At 37.1% G+C, this 22196-nt stretch overlaps 1 protein-coding gene across 1 annotated transcript in view; it reads right to left on the bottom strand.

The window, feature by feature from the left end:
- Positions 1-304: 304 nt before the first annotated feature.
- LOC134474492 (zinc finger protein 709-like) overlaps positions 305-22196 on the bottom strand; it is a 79296-nt gene continuing 57404 nt past the window's right edge. Inside the window, exons 2-3 of the mRNA XM_063242664.1 lie at positions 5104-6210; positions 305-321 (exon numbers count right to left, since the gene is read on the bottom strand). Of these exons, the coding sequence (XP_063098734.1) occupies positions 305-321; positions 5104-6210 (1124 nt within the window). The remainder of the gene's footprint in view (positions 322-5103; positions 6211-22196) is intronic.

Here is a 22196-nt window from a genome sequence, read left to right as displayed (position 1 = left end):
CCTATACACTAACAACAAAGTCACAGAGACAGAAATAAGAGAGGCCACACCCTTCACACTAGCAACCAAGAAAATGAAATATTTAGGAAATACTCTCACGAAAGAAGTGAAAGGTCTATACAGGGAAAATTATAACACACTGAAAAATGAAATTGAAGATGATCTCAGAAAATGGAAAGACATCCCTTGCTCATGGATAGGAAGAATAAATAATGTGAAAATGGCCATTCTCCCAAAACTTTTATACAGATGCAATGCAATCCCGATAAAAATACCATCAACATACTTCATAGAGCTTGAGAAATCACCCATAAAATTCATCTGGAATGAGAAGAAACCAAGAATAGCAAGCAGAGTTAGAGGCAACAAAAGCAAGGCAGGAGGTACAACAATCCCTGATTTGAAGTTATACTACAAAGCAACTGTAGTAAAATCAACATGGTACTGGAACCAAAACAGAGCCGAAGATCAGTGGAATAGATGAGAAGATACAACCACAACTACAAACACACTCAAGTACCTTATTTTGATAAAGGGGCCAAACATGTTCACTGGAAGAATGACATTGTCTTTAATAAATGGTGGTGAAAAACTGGCTCTCCATATGCCTAAAACTAAAACTAGACCCATGCCTATCACCATGTACTAAAGTAAAATCTAAATGGATCAATGATCTGAATATTAAAACAGAAACACTAAATCTATTGGAAGACAAATTGGGTAAAAACCTTGAAGACATAGGAGTAGGTAGAGAATTGATGAACAGGACTCAAACCGCATGGGAAATGCTTCCCAGAATCAATAATTGGGATCACCTCTTATTCAAAAGTTTCTGCACATCAAATGAAATCTCCAGTATAGTGAAAAGAAAACCCACAAACTGGGAAAAAAATCTTAGTGAACTACCCCTCAGACAAAGGACTTCTGTCTACAACATATAAAGCATTTTTGAAAAGGAGACCACCAAAATTCAAAGACCCAATCCAAAAATGAGCATCTGAGATGAATAAACAATTTTGAGATGAAGAAATACAAATGGCAAATAAATACATGAAAAAATGTTCATTATGGTTGGTCATTAGAGAAATGCAAATTAAAACCACACTGAGATTTCATCTCACTCCTGAAAGAATGGCCAAGATCAAGAAAACCACCAACAACAAATGTTGGAGACGCTGTTGGGACAAAGGAACTCTCCTGCACTTTTGGTGGGAGTGTAGACTGGTACAACCATTGTGGAGCTCAGTCTGGAGATTTCTCAGAAAGCTGGAACTGGAAGCACCTTTTGACCCAGCTATTCTACTTCTAGGCATATTCACAGAAGAACTGAAAGTATCATTCCACAGTGATATATGTGCCCCCATTTTTATTCCAGCACAGTTTGTAATAGCCAGATCTTGGAAACAACCTAAGTGTCTATCAACTGAGGAATGGATAAAAAATTATGGTGTTTTTATACAATGGAGAACTACTCAGCTATAAAGAATGATCACATTGACATATAAATAAATGGACACAGACTGAGACCATACTCATAAGTGAAATAAATCAAACTCACATGTATAAATACCAAATATATTCCCTAGTATAAGAAATGATAATACATAGAAGTATGTGGTAATCATGATACCCAATCATATTGGTTTGAATCCATATAATGTTTTCACTCATTAAGTGCAATGGTTTTGCCCTGGGTTTTTCGATTTTAGTACCGAAAATAGCTGTTCTGAAGAAAATAACACATCATAAAAGCTAGTGCTGATTTAATATCATCTCCTTTGGAACTCCGATCAAGTTGTTGTACATGTTTCCACTGGATTTAACATGTTGTATCTTAATATATTTTACTGTGATAATATAAAACAATTTTTTACAGCCAAAGAGATAATATAGAAATCGTTGTTCATTTTCTGTTAACTGGCTCTAAATATCCTGTAATTCTTTCATTGTATTGAATGGCTTCACACTGTCTTGATTTGATTGATTCTATAGTATACGAAGTTATACTCAAACAATTCAAGGAAAGAGGCACTATGGTGACTACTATTATGTTAGATTACCTGGTGGTGAAACCAAATGATGCTTTAATTGTTTAGTTCTGACCTGTGTTGTTCTACTACAATGTCTCTTTTATCTCGATCTCCACCCTTTTAAAAAAAATTATTCTATTTTTCTTCAATTAAAGGAAAACTAAATTAAAAAATAGTGGGATGTATTATAGTAACTTTTTTTGTTTTCCTATTAACCTGATTTAAACCCCAGTATTGCTCTCCCCATCTTGTTCTGCCTGATTTTACTATATTCTATTTTGTTTGATAGTATCAAGTTTAAGAGTATAGGCAACCACTTTGTAGGCAATAAGATTTACTATGATGCCCATTATGGTTTGACTATTATCTTCTTTTGAAATTCTGTAAGGTTTCCAGTGTAGATTTTATTGGTCTTGTTCTGTAACGTTTTGATCAATTCTATTATACCTGATGATATAGGAAACTTTTTAAAAATAGCAAGAGGCACAGTGGTAACCATTTTTGATCACCTGATATTCTATTTTTGCATCAAGTACTATGCCCATCCTTATGTTTTAACCAACTCTGTTTTGTTAACTCACTTGAGATCTTATTGTCTTCAAAAAAAGTAATAAGGACTATGGGAGTAAAAAAAACCTAAAAGTGTAATTGTTATTGTGAAGAAGAGAGGAAAGGAAGGTGGTCTAAGGGAAGTAAGTGCCTGTTTGAGTGTGTAGGAAGGAAAACCATATTACTGAGCTTTTGTTGGATCATTGAACAGAATTGTCTGCAGTCTCCCTGTAGGAATGTTCAGTTTATATGCTTTAATTTTTATAATTTGGACAACTGTTTCTAAGAAGACAATATGTAACCTATTAACTAGTGATTTCTTACTGTATTTTATAATTGAAATTCTGTATTATTTGTATCCCTTTACTGCTTTGCTTTTTCATGTTCTTTTTTTCTCCTTAAATAAAAAAATTAAACCTGGAATTTATATCTTTTATTTATTTATTTTTTGGTACTGGGGATCAAACTGACAACCTCACACTTGCCAGGCAGGGGCTTAAGCCACTGAGCTAAATCCCCAGCCCCCCCAATATATATCTTTCACATCTTATCATCTTCAGAGTAGTTGCCTCTACTCTTGGACTTGATACCAGCAATCATACCAAATGTGAATAAAATCAGTCAAGGCCAAATAACATTCAAACAAACCAGCTTAAAATAAGATCATTCATAGTAAGACAATGTAAGTAATACACGATTTCAGTTTTAGTTAATAGGAAATTAAGGACAATTACCATCATGGTATAACCTGCCATTTTTGGGTTATGTCTCTGTACCCTCAAATCTAGTATGAGTAGATAGACCAGAACAAAATATAATCAAACTAAACAGAGCAACAGAACTACTGTAGCTTTTAAATCCTGATACACTTTTAACAATGTGCTCTGCCTTCTTTATTTAGGCAATTCCTCACCTTTCTCCTTCTCAGGATACTATTATTCACTGTTCAGAGTGATATTAGTTTAGTCTCTTATGTTCAATTTCAGCATGCATAAAAATAAAGACATCTACTATGAAGAGAATGAGACACATTATGGTAATCATTATCAACTTCCCCAAAATCAGTCTTGAAGATCAAAGAAGCCTTTATCATCCTGTAATTATTTGATTAGTTCTATAATGTTAGGTATATATTCAATGCTTTTAAAGATGGGAACAACTATTTTGAAGAAAACTAAAGACAGTAAGATAGAAAATGAACATCTCAGTGGACTTGCTTTGAAACCTGTATTTCCTTAACTTGTTTCCTTATGAACTGTTCTGTTTTGTCATATTTAATCTTACCATCTTTAAGATAAAAAAACAAGTTTGTAGAACAGATAAACATATTAATAAGTTTTTGTTGCATCACTGACGTGAACTGTTTGCAGTGTCATTATTTGAATATCACTTTGTATGCTTTAATTTTGCAACTTGAACAATTACTTCAAAGATGATAATATTTAACTAATCAACTAGTGATTTCTTACTGTTTATTTTTCAGAACTTCTGTATTATTTCTACACTTTTTGGTTTTTTTCTTTAAATAAAAATAATTCACCAAAAATATAAAAATTAAGGTTTAAAGACAAAATATTAAGTACATAGACACTATTTATACTTGAAAGTGAAAAGCCCATTTCAGTTTACCATGTTTAATTACAAGATGCCATGTTGAAGCACAAAGACACTTTAAAAAATCTAAAGAGGTATAAGTGATTAACTGAAAACTATAAAAAATATGTACTAGAGTAGAGCTCCACTTCAGATTTGTCATTTCTGAAGAAATATTGATATCAAACTTCTGTATTGATTATTTCTTCAGGTCTACTTGGAATTTTTAAAGTAAACTTAGATTTAAACTGTCTGAAGAGTGCCGCTTTTTCTATGTATTTAACAACAAACATGGATTGCCATATTTCTCACATTGTTAATGCACATAGGATAAAGTGAACTCTTTCAGATATGTAAAAATGATCATGTGTGTTGAGAGTATTCCCATAACACATAGGATTTATCTCTTGTGTGAGCTTCTTCATGCATTTCACTTACAATCTGGCTGCTGAAAGTGTCTCCACATGCTTACATAGCCAGTGGTTCTTCCCAGTGTGAATTCTTTCATGTGTTTTGCAATGACTGTATGTGGTAAAAGTTTTGCCACATTGTTATATACATAGGTTTTCTCACCAGAGTGGAGTCATTGATGTATTTTACAAAATCCATGTGTGGTGAAAGCTTTCCCACATTCTTCACATAAACAGGGTTTCTCAACATTGTAAATTTTTTCATGTATTGGACAATGAGCATTTCTGCTGAAACCTTTCCCACATTCCTTACATATATAAGTTTTCTGCCCAGTGTGAAGTTTTTCATTCATTATGCAATATGTACTTGTGCTCAAAAAATTCTCATGATGCTTATATACACTGGTTCTACCTTGAATGTGATCTTTCATGTTGCTTACAATGTCCATGTTGGGTAAAAGCTTTCCCACATTGCTTACATACATAGGGTTTCTCTCCAGTGTGAATTCTTTCATGTATTTTACAGTTTGCCCGTGTGTTAAAAGCTTTCCCACATTGCTTACATACGTAGGGTTTCTCTCCAGTGTGAATTCTTTCATGTATTTTACAATTTGCCCGTGTGCTAAAAGCTTTCCCACATTCCTTACATACATAGGGTTTCTCTCCAGTGTGAATTCTTTCATGTTTCTTAAAATCTCCCCATGTGTTAAAAGCTTTCCCACATTGCTTACATACATAGGGTTTCTCTCCAGTGTGAATTCGTTCATGTGTTTTACAATTTGTCCATGTGTTAAAAGCTTTCCCACATTGCTTACATACATATGGTTTCACTCCAGTGTGAATTCTTTCATGAACCTTACAATGCGCACGTGTGTTAAAAGCTTTTCCACATTGCTCACATAAATATGGTTTCTCTTCAGTGTGAATACTTTCATGTTTCTTACAATTTCCATGTCGGGTAAAACCTTTCCCACATTGCTTACATACATAGGGTTTCTCTCCAGTGTGAATTCTTTCATGATTCTTAAAAATTCCCCATGCATTAAAAGCTTTTCCACATTGCTTACATACATATGGTTTCTCTCCAGTGTGAATTCTTTCATGTTGCTTACAAAGTCCATGTCGGGTAAAAGTTTCCCCACATTGCTTACATACATATGGTTTCTCACCAGTGTGAATTCTTTCATGTTGCTTACAAGTTCCATGTTGTGTGAAACCTTTCCCACATTGCTTACACACATAGGGTTTCTCTCCAGTGTGAATTCTTTCATGTATTTTACAGTTTGCCCGTTTCTCAAAAGCTTTCCCACACTGCTTACATACATAGGGTTTCTCTCCAGTGTGAATTCTTTCATGTATTTTACAATTTGTCCATGTGTTAAAAGCTTTCCCACATTTCTTACATACATATGGTTTCACTCCAGTGTGAATTCTTTCATGTTGCTTACAATGTCGAGATTTGGTGAACCCTTTTCCACATTGCTGACATACATAGGATTTCTCCCTAGTGCCATATTTTTCATGGATCTGAACATTGTGGTGTGTTTCTGCTTCTTTCACATTCACATTACCTTCTGCAGTACAAAGGAATACTTCTCTACACTGATTCCAAGATGTACGTCCATAGGATTTCCCTAGCTTGTCATTTCTGTAAAAAAAAAAAAATCACATATAGGATTGATAACCATATTACTAAGTTTTTATTGGAGATTTGAACAAAATTGTTTATAGTCTCGCTGTTTGAATCCCCACATCGTATGTTTCACTTTTGTATTTCATTAACTATTTCTATGAGCAGCATATGTAATCACTGTCTTTAGATTTCTTACTGCTTATTTTCACTTTGAAAGTGGTATCATTTCTACTTATTTTGGTTTTTTTAGTCTTTCCTTACATTAAATAAAAAAGAAACATTCACAGTGAAATGGGTCTCAGTTTCATGACTGCATTAATGTGAAGTTCTGTTTTTAATGCCTGCTAAGAAATTCTGACCATGAAGCAACAGAATGGCCTTGTAAGATATGTTGAAAACAACCATTCCCAAAAGACTGGTACACATTTGGAAATCTTAAAATTTGGTACCTTTTGAAATGCAGAATCTTTATCTTCACTTTGGGCATGGATACATATGTGTATCACATACAAATCATTATGATATGTTTCACCATCACAATCTCCCTTCTGTCCTTAACCTGTAGTTCCCTTTTCCATATGGTCAGTCTTATTTTTCTCTATTAACTCTTTCATTTCATTCCACAATTTATATTTTGGTTTCTCATGTAAGAGAAACCCTGTGAACTTTTAGGTTTCATAGCTGAGCTATTTCATCAAATTGATGGGAGAAAGAACCACCTATTTCTTATGGCAAATGACATTATATTATTTGTTTTTTTTGACATTATGTAACACATTTTTTCTTTTCCGTGCTGGGCATGAACAACAGCTATTATCATAAAATCTATAGCTTTTTAAATATGTTTTAAGAGAATTTCGCTGATCATTAAGCTGTGACGTTTGAACTTAAATGTGCAATTCTGCAAAATGTGACTCCTAGTGTGCTGGATTTACAAGAATGCACAATCACAAAGAGTCTATTAACACTTTCCTTCTCCACAAATCCAGTGATAGGTAGCTAAGCTTCATCAAGGCCTGATCTATTATAACTTGATCTGCTTTGTATATGAGTAAGCATGTATCAGTATTTTATGTGCATTTTGAATTTTTAAAAATATATCCAAGACAAGTATGATGGGATCAATTTCTAGAGACAACTGCACACTGATATTCAGAATGAGTGCACTTAACATTCTAGCAGCCTTCTAAGAATTTTAGTCAGAATGGCTGATTCTTCAGAGCATGGCTTGGAAACACAAGAACTCCATTTTATTGCAAATTCTATTGCAATCTTAGCAATTTTTAGATGATGAATGTGTTGTATTCACATATATATATATATGGGTAGAAAAACTGAAGAGAGAATGTCATAACTCAAAGTGTATGCCTTTCATACACATCTATATGCAATGTCATACATTTTCTTGATTTAATCCACTCATTATACATACCCTAGCTTATACGTCTTCAGAGAATATTACTGACAATAAATTGAATGGTGCCTCATTTCTTTGGCGGTATTTTTCTGCTGACTCACTAATTACTCAGGAACATTCCTTCTCCTTATGAGTGGGAATTACCTTAAGTATCTCCAGTAAATTTTGCATTCTTTTTCAGCTTCCTGGATATCCCCAAGTCCTCCTGAATTGTAGACATACAAATACCAGTGCTCATTAGAATAATACATACAAATTAATAGATTTTGTTTAGAGTTATGATATAATGTGTCCAGGTCTGAACTATTTTTAAAAATATTTTCACATTGTTTTTAATGAAACAGCGACATACAACATTCTGACAGCATGAGTGACAAAAGTATTTTGTCATTACCTATTGCAGTCATGTTCCTAAAGGTTTCGCCCATCACATCTCTGTAGAGGTTCTTTTGGGATGGACTCAGCAAAGTCCACTCCTCATTGCTGAAGTTCACGACCACATCCTCAAAGTTCACCACCTCCTAAAAGATCATACATATATTTCTCACATGAAGGTTGAGACACCAGGTTTGGGATATCTTAAATTCTCTCTTACAAATCTGAATCAAAAGCAAAGTGTGGTGGTATATATCTATAATGCCAGCACTCAAAAGGCTGAGGCAGGATGGTTTCAGTGAGTTCAGGGCAATTCCAGACTCCATAGGGTGTTCAAATCTAGCTGATATACATATAGAAAGCTTGTCTCAATAAAACAAAACAAAACTAAACAAATACAACCAAACTAAACAGCTGAATGAAGACTGATTTCTTCAAATTTAAATCCAAGTCTTGGTCATTAATTTTGTGTATATACACATTATTGAAGACAGCAAATTTGATGATAGATTGCAACTCACTGCTAATGTAACAGTGAAATAGGAGCACTGATTCTTGTGCTGAGTCACTGCAATATTCCCTGTGTACTGTCTCTAATGCAGAGCTCACAGTGAGAAGCCTGCAGGACCAGCATCCACAAACCACAGAGGCAGAAAAATATCCCCTCAATCAACTGGGAAGCCAAGCAAGCACCTTCCTTCCCTGGTAAGTGGTGGAGGTGTGGCAGACTGTGGCCCATCCAGGGGGCAAACCAGCAGCAGCTCCTGAGATCCATGTCATGCTGGAATTTAGGACACTTGGAAGGCAAGCAAGCACCACTTCTCCCTGGTAAGTGGTGGAGCTCTGGCAGAATGCTGCCCTTCCAGGGGGAGAACAAGCAGCACCTCCTGAGATCCACACCATGTGGGAACTTAGGACGCTGTGAAACCAAACAACTGGCCTGTCTCCCTACTAAGCAATAGTGAACCTACTGATGCACAGCCTAGAATCAAACATCCCACTTCCCTACCCCTCTTCTCCTGTCAACCCCCATTAGCAAATGGGAACCAGAAATCTGAGTGTCTCCTGGGAAGCAGACCATAACAAATAAGGGGGACTTCCTTCTACTATCTCTTTGAAGGTGAATGTTTTTATTTCTGTTTTGCTCTTTTCTGATTAATGGTATTGCTCTATTCAATATTCTGTTTTGATAAGTACTATAATGTTCGGTATTTCATCTCATTTTGATATACGTGTTTGAAAGAAAAACTATTGGGGCTGGGGATTTAGCTCAGCGGCATAAGCAACTGCCTTGGAAGCAGACAGTCATGGGCTCGATCCCTGGTACTAATAAAAAGGAAGAAAGACAAAAAAAAAGAACAACTATTATAAAGATAATAAAATATACTGTGATAACTATTACTGTTATCGCAGTGACCAGTTGTGAAGTTGTGTACCAATTTCACTGTATGATCTTAGTTGGCCTTATTCTGCCTTGTTCTGTTGTATTTTACCACTTTCAAAATTTAAAAAAAGAAAAAAAAAACTCATCAATCACTTTGATAGGCTGAAGATAATGTCTCTTCAAATCTCATTTAGGCCAGTGAGTACTTTGTTCTTAATATACTTCAGCAGCATTTTGAAACATGAATTTGGTTTCATAGAACAAAACATAAATAACATCCAATATGGTACACAAATAATAACTCAAATGTTAGTAGAAAATGCTGTTTTTAAAAAATAACTATGTAAAATGGAACCAGGCCCAACCTGTGATTTATAGCTCACTGTCACCAAGCATTCACTTTCAATTCAGATATAAGGAATATATCTTGCGAGGCTCGTGAAGGACTTCTTCCGTGAATTTGGGGCTATCCTAAGTTACAGAGCTGTCTAACATAGAGAAACCCTGACTGTGACACCCCACAGACAAACTGAAACTTGAAAAGAGACTGCATAAGACACCTTTGGTTTGGTTTTAAAAATTATAGCCATACAATATGGAAAAATTCCAACAATATTCAACACTTTCTGAGAAACAATGTGGATATCTTCCATACAAGAAAGAAAACACTTTCATAGTTGGGTATTTAGCTCAGTAGCATGAACACCTGCCTGGAAAGCATAGGTCATGAGTTTGATCCTTGGTACAAAAAAAGTCCACACTTTACCTTCATGACACTGGGGCATAATTAGAGATAATCAAAATTAAATCTCAAGTATGGAACACAAAATTCATGGGTTGACAAGGATGTGAAATACTGATTTTTGCCAGAGCTGGTGTTCATCACCTCAAGGAAGCAATCAGAACCCAACTTTAACTTCACACTTACTCTAAGAACTACCTGAATTTCAGTGAAGACCCTCTCTGTTGTATGTCCTGCTATTGGCTTCCTGCATTCTGTCAGTCACTTGCACATCCTTTCCACACTCCTCTGATCCATCCTCAGCATGAAACCCTTCATGCCTAACTATTGATATCACTGCAAAATTTCTGTTTAGAGCTTCTCCTTTACACCACTTAGTAAATTCCACTGCAGAGCATTTCCATATTTAAACTGTCTATGAAAAACCAAGTCACTAAACCAGGTCTTAATTCAGAGATGACACACCTATTCCTTTCGATTCAGAAGGATATTACGTGTATATGTCCATGCAAATGCTTAAATTTCAAAATTTTTCGATGAGAATTTAACAGGTAGCTCTTTCTGGAATTTGTCCTTCACAAATTTTTATCCCGTCCTTGATAACACTTTCATATTTGCTTCATTTTTCTCAGACTTCAAAACTCTATGGCTGTTCTCACAAACCTAGTCTGTGAGCAAGGGTGCCACCTAAATAATTAAGTATGTTCAGAAATTATTTTGCACTGATCTGTATAATACACAGGAGTTCACCAGTTGTTTGGGAAGACTTTTTCCACTGAGGCACACTACTACACATCTCTGCATTCTCAGGAACTTTGCCACTACCTGTCATGAGGATGGAAATATGAGAACATAGTATAAATTGAGGAGATCACTATAAATACAACAAAGCCCAAGTTTAAGTTGAGCCATTGTGGCTATGAGGCCCTGCATTACAAACATTAATAAACTCTGGACATTCTAGATCTGCTACTCTGAGGAAAGGGGGCAGAGACCTAGCTCATTATTGCTCTACAAGCTACAAAAAGCACCATAGTCAGGGTCTTCCCAACTTCCTGTAGTGCCTAAGATTGTGGAGTTACCAGGCTAGCAATGAATTTCAAAGATGATACTTGAGTCTACTGCTGTCATAGTGAAGCCAGGGTACTGGGGACCCCAAGTCACCCTTGCCAACAGCAAGAGACAAAAGGGACTGTGAATGACCCATGGTCAATGCTGGAGGACCTCAGGAGCTGAAGCTAACTAAATACCTGGGACTCCAGACACCGGAACTACTCCTAAATACTTGTAACTGGTTTTACCCAATCCACCCTACTTCTGGGCTCCCATCCACAAACTCACTATTCCATGGTTCCAGGATCTCTCAGGATCTTTGCTAATCAGGCCACAGGACATCAAAAGTACTAAATGAGATCCAGCAAGCATTTTGCTACCAGTATTATACTCAGAACAGATAAATCATGCTGAGAAACTGGAAGAGACAGAATTCACAGTCAGCAATGGCCCACCTGATTGGACAGTTCATATAGCCTGCCCCTTCATCACTGATTGACTCCTACTCTACTGCCCTCCTTCTGAGTCAACAATAAACAGGGAAAGGAACCCCTCCCTGCAAGAGAGGATCCCAAATGGTAGACTGTAGTGCAGAGACTTCTGGAGCTGCCATTCTTCTACAGTGGTGAACTCAGCTCCACAGAGGAGTGTTTGTACTGAAGAGCATTACCTCAGGCTTTTAATTTTCAAATCCATTTTATTTCAAGGATAAAAGAGCACATCAACTAAAATTGAATTTCAAAACATGTCAATCAGAGGGCAACACTGGTATATACATTGCACATTGTCATCCCCAGATCACTCACCCAGAGCACAAGACATCTCTAATCAATTTTCAAAAAAGTACTGTTACAGGCACCTGAGTTACTTAAATACTCTTGACATGAACCAAGGCTAGGTCCTCCAAGGAGCTAATGCAGGAGACCAGATACCTTGCAACTATGGGGAAGACTGATACCTCATGCTATGGGCCAAGGCTCAAGACAAATGATAAACAAATTCATCCATATTCTAGGGATAGATATTCTAAATAGTTCCCTAGCACTCTGAGGAAGTTAGGAGTCACCATTCAAAGAAATGTATCCTTATCCTAAAGACTGACATTCTAAATAGTTCCTGTTATACTGAGGAACTCAGATATCACCCTCCTAAACCCCTAAGGGAAGAGTCACAGCTGCCTAAGAATGCCTGCTTTCTATGTGACTCGCTTCCCCCTTTGCTCCCAATTTAATCAGCTTTTCCCGAACTTAATAACCCTATTGGGTACCATAGCTCTGACCCATCTTATGCCCATCTACATTGTGAGTTCCTAGTTTTCCCCACCTTAAACTCATTTCACCACATGATTTTACTCCATAAAGGTCCCTAGAAACGACAGTGCTTAGCAACCTGCTCAGGACCCCTTATCTCTCTCAGGCAGCTTTTTTTCTCTCAATAAGTACATTCTTTATTTTGATTTCTTCATTCCAATCAAAGGATGTACTTCAAAGTGTTTTACCCTAGAAACAATTACAGGACCTCATGGTGGTAGTTCAAAGTGCAAGATGGTGAAATCAGGGATGCTTATTCATATGGCCACTTCCTCTATTCTCCTTAATTACAACTTCCTCTTTCTTTCCCAGGGTTCTAATGAAAATTCCAATCAGCTCTCGCATGACATCAATCTCCCCTCAAGCACCACATCCAGTCAAAAGTCCCATATACCCCATAACCCCATAGTCAGTTGGAAAAAAAAAAGCCAAACCCCTGGGGGCTGTGGGCTCCTCGCCACATTGTTTAAGTAAAAGGCCAATTTTACATTTCTTATATTCTGCTTCTCTACTGTGCTAATTTATCTCCTCAGTAACTTCAGTAATCTAATCCATTTTAAACCTATCTCACCACACGATTTTATTCTATAAAATTCCTAGAAAAGACAGAGTCCTTTGCTACCAGCTCAGAACCCCTCTTGTTTCTCCCAGACAGAAGCTTTATGATAGCATTTTTGGTGTAGTAAAGAAGAGAATATTAAGTCAAAATGGCCTTTATTGTAAGAATATGGAGAGAACCCCATGACTACTGGGCGTCTGGCTTTTTCTTCTGGAAAAGTGTGGGTGGCATACAAGAAGTTTTTGACTTGGTTGGTGGTTAAAGTTGTCATTGCTAATATGCAAGTAGCTGATTGAGATTCCTTCCTTGCCACAGGTACCTTGAATAGGGAAAAGGAAAGTCACTTCAAGGTAAAAGTCCCCTGGTTCCACCTCGACTTCCAAAATATACTATTTAGAGCAAAATATTATCACTTTCTTTCTCTCAATAAATATATTCTGCTCTTCAACTCTGTTGTTCCTAAAATTCATTCTTGTGTTTTACAGAACACAAGCTCATACCAGACATAGAAGGTCAGGAAGTTCATTCCATCTTATCACAGTATGGCTGCCTGTATTTCTAACTAACTCAGCTGCCTGTAACTTTAAGAATTGTTTATCAATTTGACTTGGAGCAATTGTAGCAAATAACATGTTCTTAATGAATATAGGGAAATATATCATTAAATTGAAAAAATGATTATCACAGTGTTTCTAGTTAGAATCAGCCAACATTTTCAACTTTCATGTTTGTGGGAAAACAAAAAATAAAAATAACCCAGAAAATAGCAATCCTATAGGGGACAGTGTATCATTCACTGTAGTTGCCATGTTATCTGCAGGTATTTCATAGATCACAAAAGAAACATTGAGCCAATCAAATACCAAGTATTAGTTTCAATAAATGTGCTCATAGCACTGCATCATTGACAACTGTGATTTTTTTTTCTGTATGAGGGACTGAACTCATGACCTTGTGCTCTCTAGGCAGCTCCTTGTATCACTGAGCTCAATCCCCAGCCTCAACAACTTTAGATACTAAATATGACTATTAACAATGTTTAATTTGCCATTGACATATGTAGTATAAATTTTGTAAACCTACATTTTCACAAATGCAATTATTTTCTTTCCTTGCAGTTTAAATTACTTTTTTTTTTAGGTACTAGGGATCAAAGTTACAATCTACCACTATCCAGGCAGTCGTTTCTGCCTGCTGAGCTAAATCCCTAGTGTGTATTAATGAATATTTCACTTTATTCATTCAAATAGTACTGTGATTTTAGCAAAGGTTTTCAATTTAGACAGAAATTGATATACAATCAGAGAGGAACTGGAACCTCAAAGAGTCAATGCAAAAAACTAAACACAACAATCACTGCTACAGGCACAGGTGAAGAAACCCAGACCTGAAAGTGAAGATGCAGTGACCATGTCTACATGCTCCTGAAAAGAAAAACAACAGCTTGAAATGTACTAAAGTTACCATCTCCTCCAGGAAGTTCAGATAGGCATCAATTACCATAATCAATGAGCAGAACAACTGGACTATTGTTCCCACAAATGCCTTGGCTCTTTACACATACCTTTTCTGGCTGACTTGTTCCCCTGATGAATAATATTAGTTAAGCACCTACAAGCTTATAGATTGATTGTAGTTTGAGACCCACAGTTTGCCCACATTGTGACTATCCTGTATAAATGAGCCCTGACAATATGACTGTGGCCAAAGCACTGAAGATCACTCCTGAAAATTCAGAGCTATTCTCTCTTTTTTTCTAAGACAATTTTTGAACTTCTTTTGGTTTGTGTCTTCATTTCTCAATGTTGTCAGCCATTAAATGGTGCATTTGATATCAAGCAGGGCAGGATTATATTTCTCTTATCTCAATTTAAATATGAAATGTCTGCTAAAGGCATTGTTCCAAAGCCTGAATTTCAAGCTCTTTGTTTGCCCTGAGTTTAACATTTCCATGAGCTTTTAGAAGTCCTCATTCCAGTGAACTGCAAATGTATTGGAGGAAGGAGGTCACTGCTGTGCTGTAGCACAATAGATGCCATTCCTAAGCCTGTGTTTGTCACTGCCTCCTGAATGCCACTGCATGCCACTACCTGGCCTTCTTTCCTCTGCCAGCATCATTCAATAATTCCCATTTTACATAAGTCAAATTTCACTCAGCTCTATTTTTGTTTGTTTTCAATAGTCTCTCTGTCTACTTTGTTGTTGTTTTTTTCATTTTAGTTTTTTGATTTAGAGACATGTTCTCACTTTGGAGTTCTGGGCAGCCTTGCACTCACTATGCAGGTTAGGCTGTCATTGAACACAAGCCCATTCTCCTGTTTCAGCTTCTTCATATTTGGGAAAATAGGTGGGCATTATAGCACATAGTGTTTGTCTTTTTTCTCCTTTCTTTTTCACAATTATTCTTTAATTTCAGTGGCACTGTCATTTAATCTTGAGGTGTGCTTGTGTCAGTAAAGGTTTCTGCAGCTTGAGTTGAGTTTGGGAACAATAATATAGGAAGCCAATATAGGAACCCAATTGAGAAATGTGGAATTTCATAGCTGATCTCAGGACCACCTGTATACAGAACCCCCACCCCCATATCAGGATCTAAACAAGAGGCTCTGAACTGGAAAGTTACAGATGTTTTAAAAGATAGAATCACGAAAAGATCCTGTTGGAAATCATTTAGCTAGAATCTTATAATAATGGTTGGATGACAACTGTATTCTGCTTCTTTTGTTGAGCAGGTTAATTTTTTTCTTTGGGTACAGCTCATTGTGCTTTGCTCCTGGAACTTCAACACTGAGTAATTTTCCATTTTTCTGGGTGAAATACAGGGCACTAGTTAAATTCAAAGCTCAAGATGGCATCTATTATGCCAAGCTACAACACAGCTAAGTTACAAGCCTCAATACTTTCTAGGGTTAAAACACACATATCTATAATCTGAACACTCAAGAGGCTGAGGCAGGAGTGTTGCTTTGAGGTTAGGGCAATTCTGTTCTCCATATAGGGTTCAAATCTAGCTGATATACATAGAGAAAACTTGTCTCAATAAAACAAAACTAAACTAAACAAATAAAACCAAACAAAACAGCTGAATGGACACTGATTTCTTCCAATCTTAATTCCACATCTCGGGGATTAATTTTTGGTATATACACATTTTTTGAGACAGCAAATTTAATGCTCTGTTGCAACTCACAGCTAATGTAACAGCCAAATAGGAGCACTGATTCTTATGCTGAGTCACTGCAAGAGTCCCTGTGCACTGTCTCTAAAGCAGAGCTCATAGTGAGAGCATGCCAGCATCCATAAAGCACAGAGCCAGACAAATATCTCATGAATCACTTTAATGTACTAACAATGATATCTCTTCAGATCTCATTTAGGCCACTGAGTCCTTTGTTCTTAATATACTAAAGCAGCATTTTGATATTAAAATTTGGTTTCATAGAACAAAACATAACATCAAATATGATACATAAATAATAACTCAAATGTTCATGGAAAACTGCTGTATGTAAAAAATGTATAAACAATGAAACCAGGTACAAGTTTCAAATTAGAGCTCAGTGCCACCAAGTGATCACTCTCCATTCAGATATAAGTAATATATGTTGGGAGGCTGATGCAGGAGAACTTCCTTGAGTTTGGGGATAGCCTAAGTTACAGAGCTGTCTGAAATAGAGAAACTCTGACTGAGACACCCCACAGACAATGTGAAACTTGAAAAGTGACTGCATAGGACACCTTTGGTTTGCTTTAAAAATTATATCCATATAATATAGAAAAATTCCACAATATTCAACATTTTCTGAGGAACAATGTTGATATCATACACAGTACACAGAATACAATTTCAAAGCTGGGTATTTAGCTCAGCAGCATGAACACCTAGGTAGGTACCTAGCAAGCTTGAGATCATGAGTTCAATCGCTGTTACAAAAAAATTCAAATTTCACCTTCATGACACTGGATCATAATTAGAGATAATCAAAATTAGATCTCAAGTGAAGAACACAGAATTCATGGGTTGACAAGGATGTGGAATACTGATTCATACCAGAGCAGGTGTTTTTTACCTCAAGGAAGAAATCAGAAGACAACTTTAACTTCATGCTTACCCTAAGAACTACCTGACTTTCAGGGAAGACCCTCTCTGTTGTATGTCCTGCTATTGGCACACTGTGTCCTGCCAGTCACTTCCACATCCTTTCCATGCTCCTCTGATCCACCCTAAGCAGAAAACATTTCACGACTAAGCTATTGATATCCCTGCACAATTTCAATTTATGGCATCTCCTTTACACCACTTAGTAAAGTCCACTGCAGAGCATTTCCATGTTTAAACAATGTATATGATCAACCAAGCTATTAAATCACCTCTTCATTCAGAGATGACACCCATATTCCTTTCCATTCAGAAGGATATCACGCATATATGTTCATGCAAATGACTAAATTTAGGCATTTTTCAAAGAGAATTTAACAGGCAGCTCTTTCTGGAATTTGTCCTTAGCAAACACACTTTACTCTGCCCTTGATGACACATTTATATCTGCTTCATTCTTCTCAAAATTTAAACCTCTATGGCTGTTCTCCCAAACATCGTCTATGAGCACATGTGTCACATAATGTATGTTCAGAAATTCTTTGCATTGTTCTTTATAATACACAGCAGTTCATCCAGTGTTTGGGAAGCCTTCCTCCACTGAGGCACATCACTACACATCTTTGAATTCTCAGAACCTTTGCCTCCACCTTTCATTTTCATGGAAATACGAGAACATAATATAAATTTAGGCGATCACAAAATACATAAATGCATAAGTTTAAGGAGAGCAGTTGTGGCTATGAGGTCCTGCAGCACAGACATTTATAAACTTCTGGCTTCCAGATTTGTTGCTGACAGGAATGAGGGCAGAGACCCAGCTTATTACACCTGCACCCTGCTTGAAAGCACATTGGAATCAGGGTCTCCTCATGCCCCTTCCTGGGCCCAGACAGTTGGAGGAGCAAGGGCAGCAGGCGGTTTCAAAAATGGCATAGTGGCCTGGTGGTATCACAGTAGCGACAGTGTTCTAGGGACCCAGAACTGTCCTGGCACCAGCAAGAGGTAAAAGGGACAGAGGATGACTCACTCACTGCTCGCACTAGAGGACTTCAGGATCTGAGGTTAAGCACACAGGCTCTAGACAGCACAACTGCTTCTCACCACTTATTTTTTTTTTTTTGTCTTTTTCCTTTTTATCGGTACTGGGGATCGAACTCATGACTGCCTGCTTTTAAGGCAGGTGCTCATGCCACTGAGGTAAACCCCCGGCCCATTTTCACCACTTCTAACTAGTCTCAACCGGATTCCACCCCATTTCACTGCTCCCATCACATAACATCACCATTGCATAGTTTGGAGGTCTCCCAGGTTCTTTCTAAGCAGTCCACAGAGAATAGAAGCAAAAAATAGTGGTCTAGCAAACATCTAGTGCTCTCTTTTTTGCCCTGGCCTTGCAATTGACGCCATGACACTGGAAGAGACCGCCTACCTTGGCCCGCCTGATTGGACAATTCTTACAGCCAGTCTCTTCATCACTGATTGGCTCCTGCCCCCCTGCCTGTCTTTCCCACCAAGAATAATTACAGAAAATAAACCCACCTGTAAGTGTGGGTCCCCAATGAAACATGGTGGAGGCTTCCGGAGCTGGCTATTTTCTGGAATGTTGACCTCAGCTCGTCTGATGAGTATTTGCACTGGAAGTCTTGACCTCAGTCCTGGTTTTTTCTCCCAAACCCATTTTATTTGAAAGTTAAAAAGTTAAAAGTTAAAAAATACCACCAACAATGGAGAAGGGTTGCTTTTCCCCCCACAACCCCTCCAGCATTCGTTATTGCTTGATTTCTTGACAGTAGGCATTTTTTCTGGGGCAAGGTGACTTATCAGTGTTATTTAATTTGCAATTGTTAAATGACGAGTGATGCAGAACATTTTGTCACATATTTATTTGCTGTTTTTATTTCTTCATCTGAGAACTGTGTATTTCACCTCAGATGCACATTTTTGGATTGGGTCTTTAAATCTGGGAAGACTGAAAATTTTTAGTTTTTCGTGCTCTCAATAGTAATACTTAGTCTGAGAAACAGTTGGCAAACATTTTCTCCCAAGTTGTGGGTTGTCTCTTCACTCTGTTAGTGATTTCTCTTGCTGTTAAAAAGTTTTTCAGTAGGGTGAGATTCTCACTTAATTCTCTTTGATTTTTGCTGTTCATTCCATGTTTTCTTCATAAAGTCTTTGCTTACATCAATGTCTTTAAGAGTTTTACTTACTCTATCTTGCAGCAGATTTAATGTTTCTGCTTTAATATAAGATCTTTCATCTATTCTGATCTTAGCTTACTACATGTTGAAAGATAATATTCAGAATGTATACAGCCAGTTTTTGCAGCACCATTTAGTAAAGAGGCTGCTTTTTTTCCAATGACTCTGTTTGGCACCTTTGTCAAAGATAAGATGATTTAGTGGTCTGGGATTATTTCTCCATCTTCTAATTTGTTCCTTTGATCTTTGGGTCTGGTTTTGTTTGGTTTTTTGTCAGTACCACACCTTTTTTTTTAAAATCACAATACCTTTATAGTACAATTTCAACTCAGGGATTTTGATGAACCCTGTCTTTTCTCTGTTGGCCAGGATCACCTTTGCTACTCTATGTCCCTTCTGGTTCCAGATGAATTTTAGGATTTATTTTGTGTAATTCTTTGAGGTATGCTATGGGGTTTTGATTGGGATTGCACTGAATCTGTACAATAGCTTTGGAAGTATGGTCATTTTCATTATATTGAATTTCCCTATCCAAGACTGTGGGATAGCTCTTCATTTTAGAATATTTTCTTCAGTCTCCTTGTTGAAAGAACTGTAGTTTATAGTGTAGAGGTCATTTACATCCTTTGTTAGACTGATTCCTAAGTATTTCATTTTGTTGGATGCTATTGTAAAAGTTATTGTTTCCTTGATTTCTCTTTCCATGAGTTTTTTATGCTTGTTTATGAAGTCTATTGATTGTTGAGTGTTGCCTTTGTAACCAGCCATATTAGTGAATTTGCTTCTCAAACTAGAAGTCTTTTGGTGGAATTTTTAGGGTCTTCTAAGTAGAGTATCATGTCTTCTGCAAATAATGATAGTTTAATATTTCCTTTCATATCTTTATTCCTTTTATTTCTTTCTCTTGCCTAATTGCTCCAGCTAGTTTCCAGGACTATATTGAATAAGAGTGGAGATAGTAGACATCCTTGTTTTGTTCCTGATTTTAGAGTGAAAGCTTTCAGTTTTTGTCCACTTAGTATGAGGTTGACTGTTGGTTTGTAATAAAAGGCTTTTATCAGATTGAGATAAAGATCATCTCTCCCAATTTTTGTAGGTTTTTTATTATGAATAGGTGAGGGACTTTGGCAAAATCTCTGCATGTATTGAAATGATCAAATGATTTTTGCTTTTGGATTTGTCAATACCATGTATTATATTTATGGTTTTATGTATGTTAAACCACCCCTGCATCCCAGGGAATAATTCCACTTGATCGTGGTGTAAAATCTTCTTAATGATATTCTGCAGTCTGTTTGCCAGTATCTTATTGAGGATTTTTGCTTCAATGTTCACTAGGCAGAATGGTCTGTAATTCTCTTTCTTATTTGGATTGTTCTCTGGTTTTGGTATCAGGGTAATGCTTGCTTCCAGGAATGAATTGAGAAGTACCATTTCCCATTCGATTTCATTAAATTTTGAGAAGTGGTGGTGTTAGCTCTTCTCTAAATTTCTTATTTATGTCTGCCATTTCATGGCTACCCCTGCTTTATTTCAAGGATCAGTGGACTCATTCCATAATGGGCTGCAAATATTTTCAGGATTCTAACCCTAACCCTAACCCTAACCCTAACCCTAACCCTAAGTCAAGTGTGACTGGGTCTGACAAGCCCTGAGGGCAGATCCTTGTGGGCTGGTGCAGGTCCTGGGAGGATGCAAGCCTGGGCCACTGTCAGGTTCCCACCCAATACCGGGCTGGCCAAGCAGAAGAGCAGCACCCATGTCTAATCCACAGTCTTCAGATTCATCTTCTGTCTTCCTGGGTAGAAATATGGGACAGAGCTGTCTGTCTTGCAGAAATATAATATTATCTATGTTCACAAAGAAAAACCAGTGTTGTCTCAGAGCCTCAGAGTCTCTGGCTTCCTGCCAGAAGCTGTACTCTGCCTCATCAGAGTGGCATAGAGGAGAACAGTCTAGAGGCGGTCACAAAGCTATGTGTTCCATGGCTTTGCAGCAGACTCTGGGACCCACAACAGGTGCTGGCCCAGGCACAAAGTGTGTGTACAGAAAGGACTATAGAGACTCTCAGATGACAGAAAGTTATCTTTGGGTCAGTGCTACACTGTACTTAACTGTCAGCATTTGCATGAAACTCTAGCCAGGGTTATTGACTCTCTGATTATCCATGGAAATTTTAAAAATGTTTTCTAAGGAAAGTAGAAGAGGAAACAGTTATGTACAGCTATGTTTCACTGCAGTACACTGACAGCTCTGAACCCAGCAGACAATGTCATGGGGCTGGGGATATGCACATCACCACCTCAATAATGCCAAAGTTTCTACAAATGCTGGAGGTAAAATATGGAAATACTTTAACAACATAAACAGTTGAAATAAAATATCCTGAATATGCACTTAATATAGCAAATATAAACTAGGCGTGGTGGCTCTTGGGTGGAGCCCAGTACTTGAGACACTAAGAAAGGAGAATTGTTTGAGACCACTCTGGGTTATAATGTGACCTAAAAGCCAGCCTGAACTTCATAACAACATGCTTCCTCAAAAAGATAAAACATCAAATCTAATGAACGTAATAGTGTACTAGTGATGGCCTTGTGACATTAGCATGACTATCATATTTGCACTGACCTGTAGTCTACTGGAAAACCTAAGTCACAGCTGACTTCACAATAAAATTTCACATCATATATCAAATGGAGTACACTATTGAGTATTTGTTGTTCGTCATTGGTATTTGGTGGTGATGGAGCAAAGCTTGCTGCTGCTCTCCACAGAAAAGTGACTATTGCTGCAGTAACAGGAATCTGCATGAATCACTGCAATATGTCCTTAACTCTT

This window comes from Cavia porcellus, unplaced genomic scaffold (assembly GCF_034190915.1).
Source record: "Cavia porcellus strain 051 isolate PalLab524CR breed Dunkin Hartley unplaced genomic scaffold, mCavPor4.1 scaffold_32, whole genome shotgun sequence".
NCBI classification, from domain to species: Eukaryota; Metazoa; Chordata; class Mammalia; order Rodentia; family Caviidae; genus Cavia; species Cavia porcellus.
This window is presented reverse-complemented; position numbering and strand designations above follow the sequence as displayed.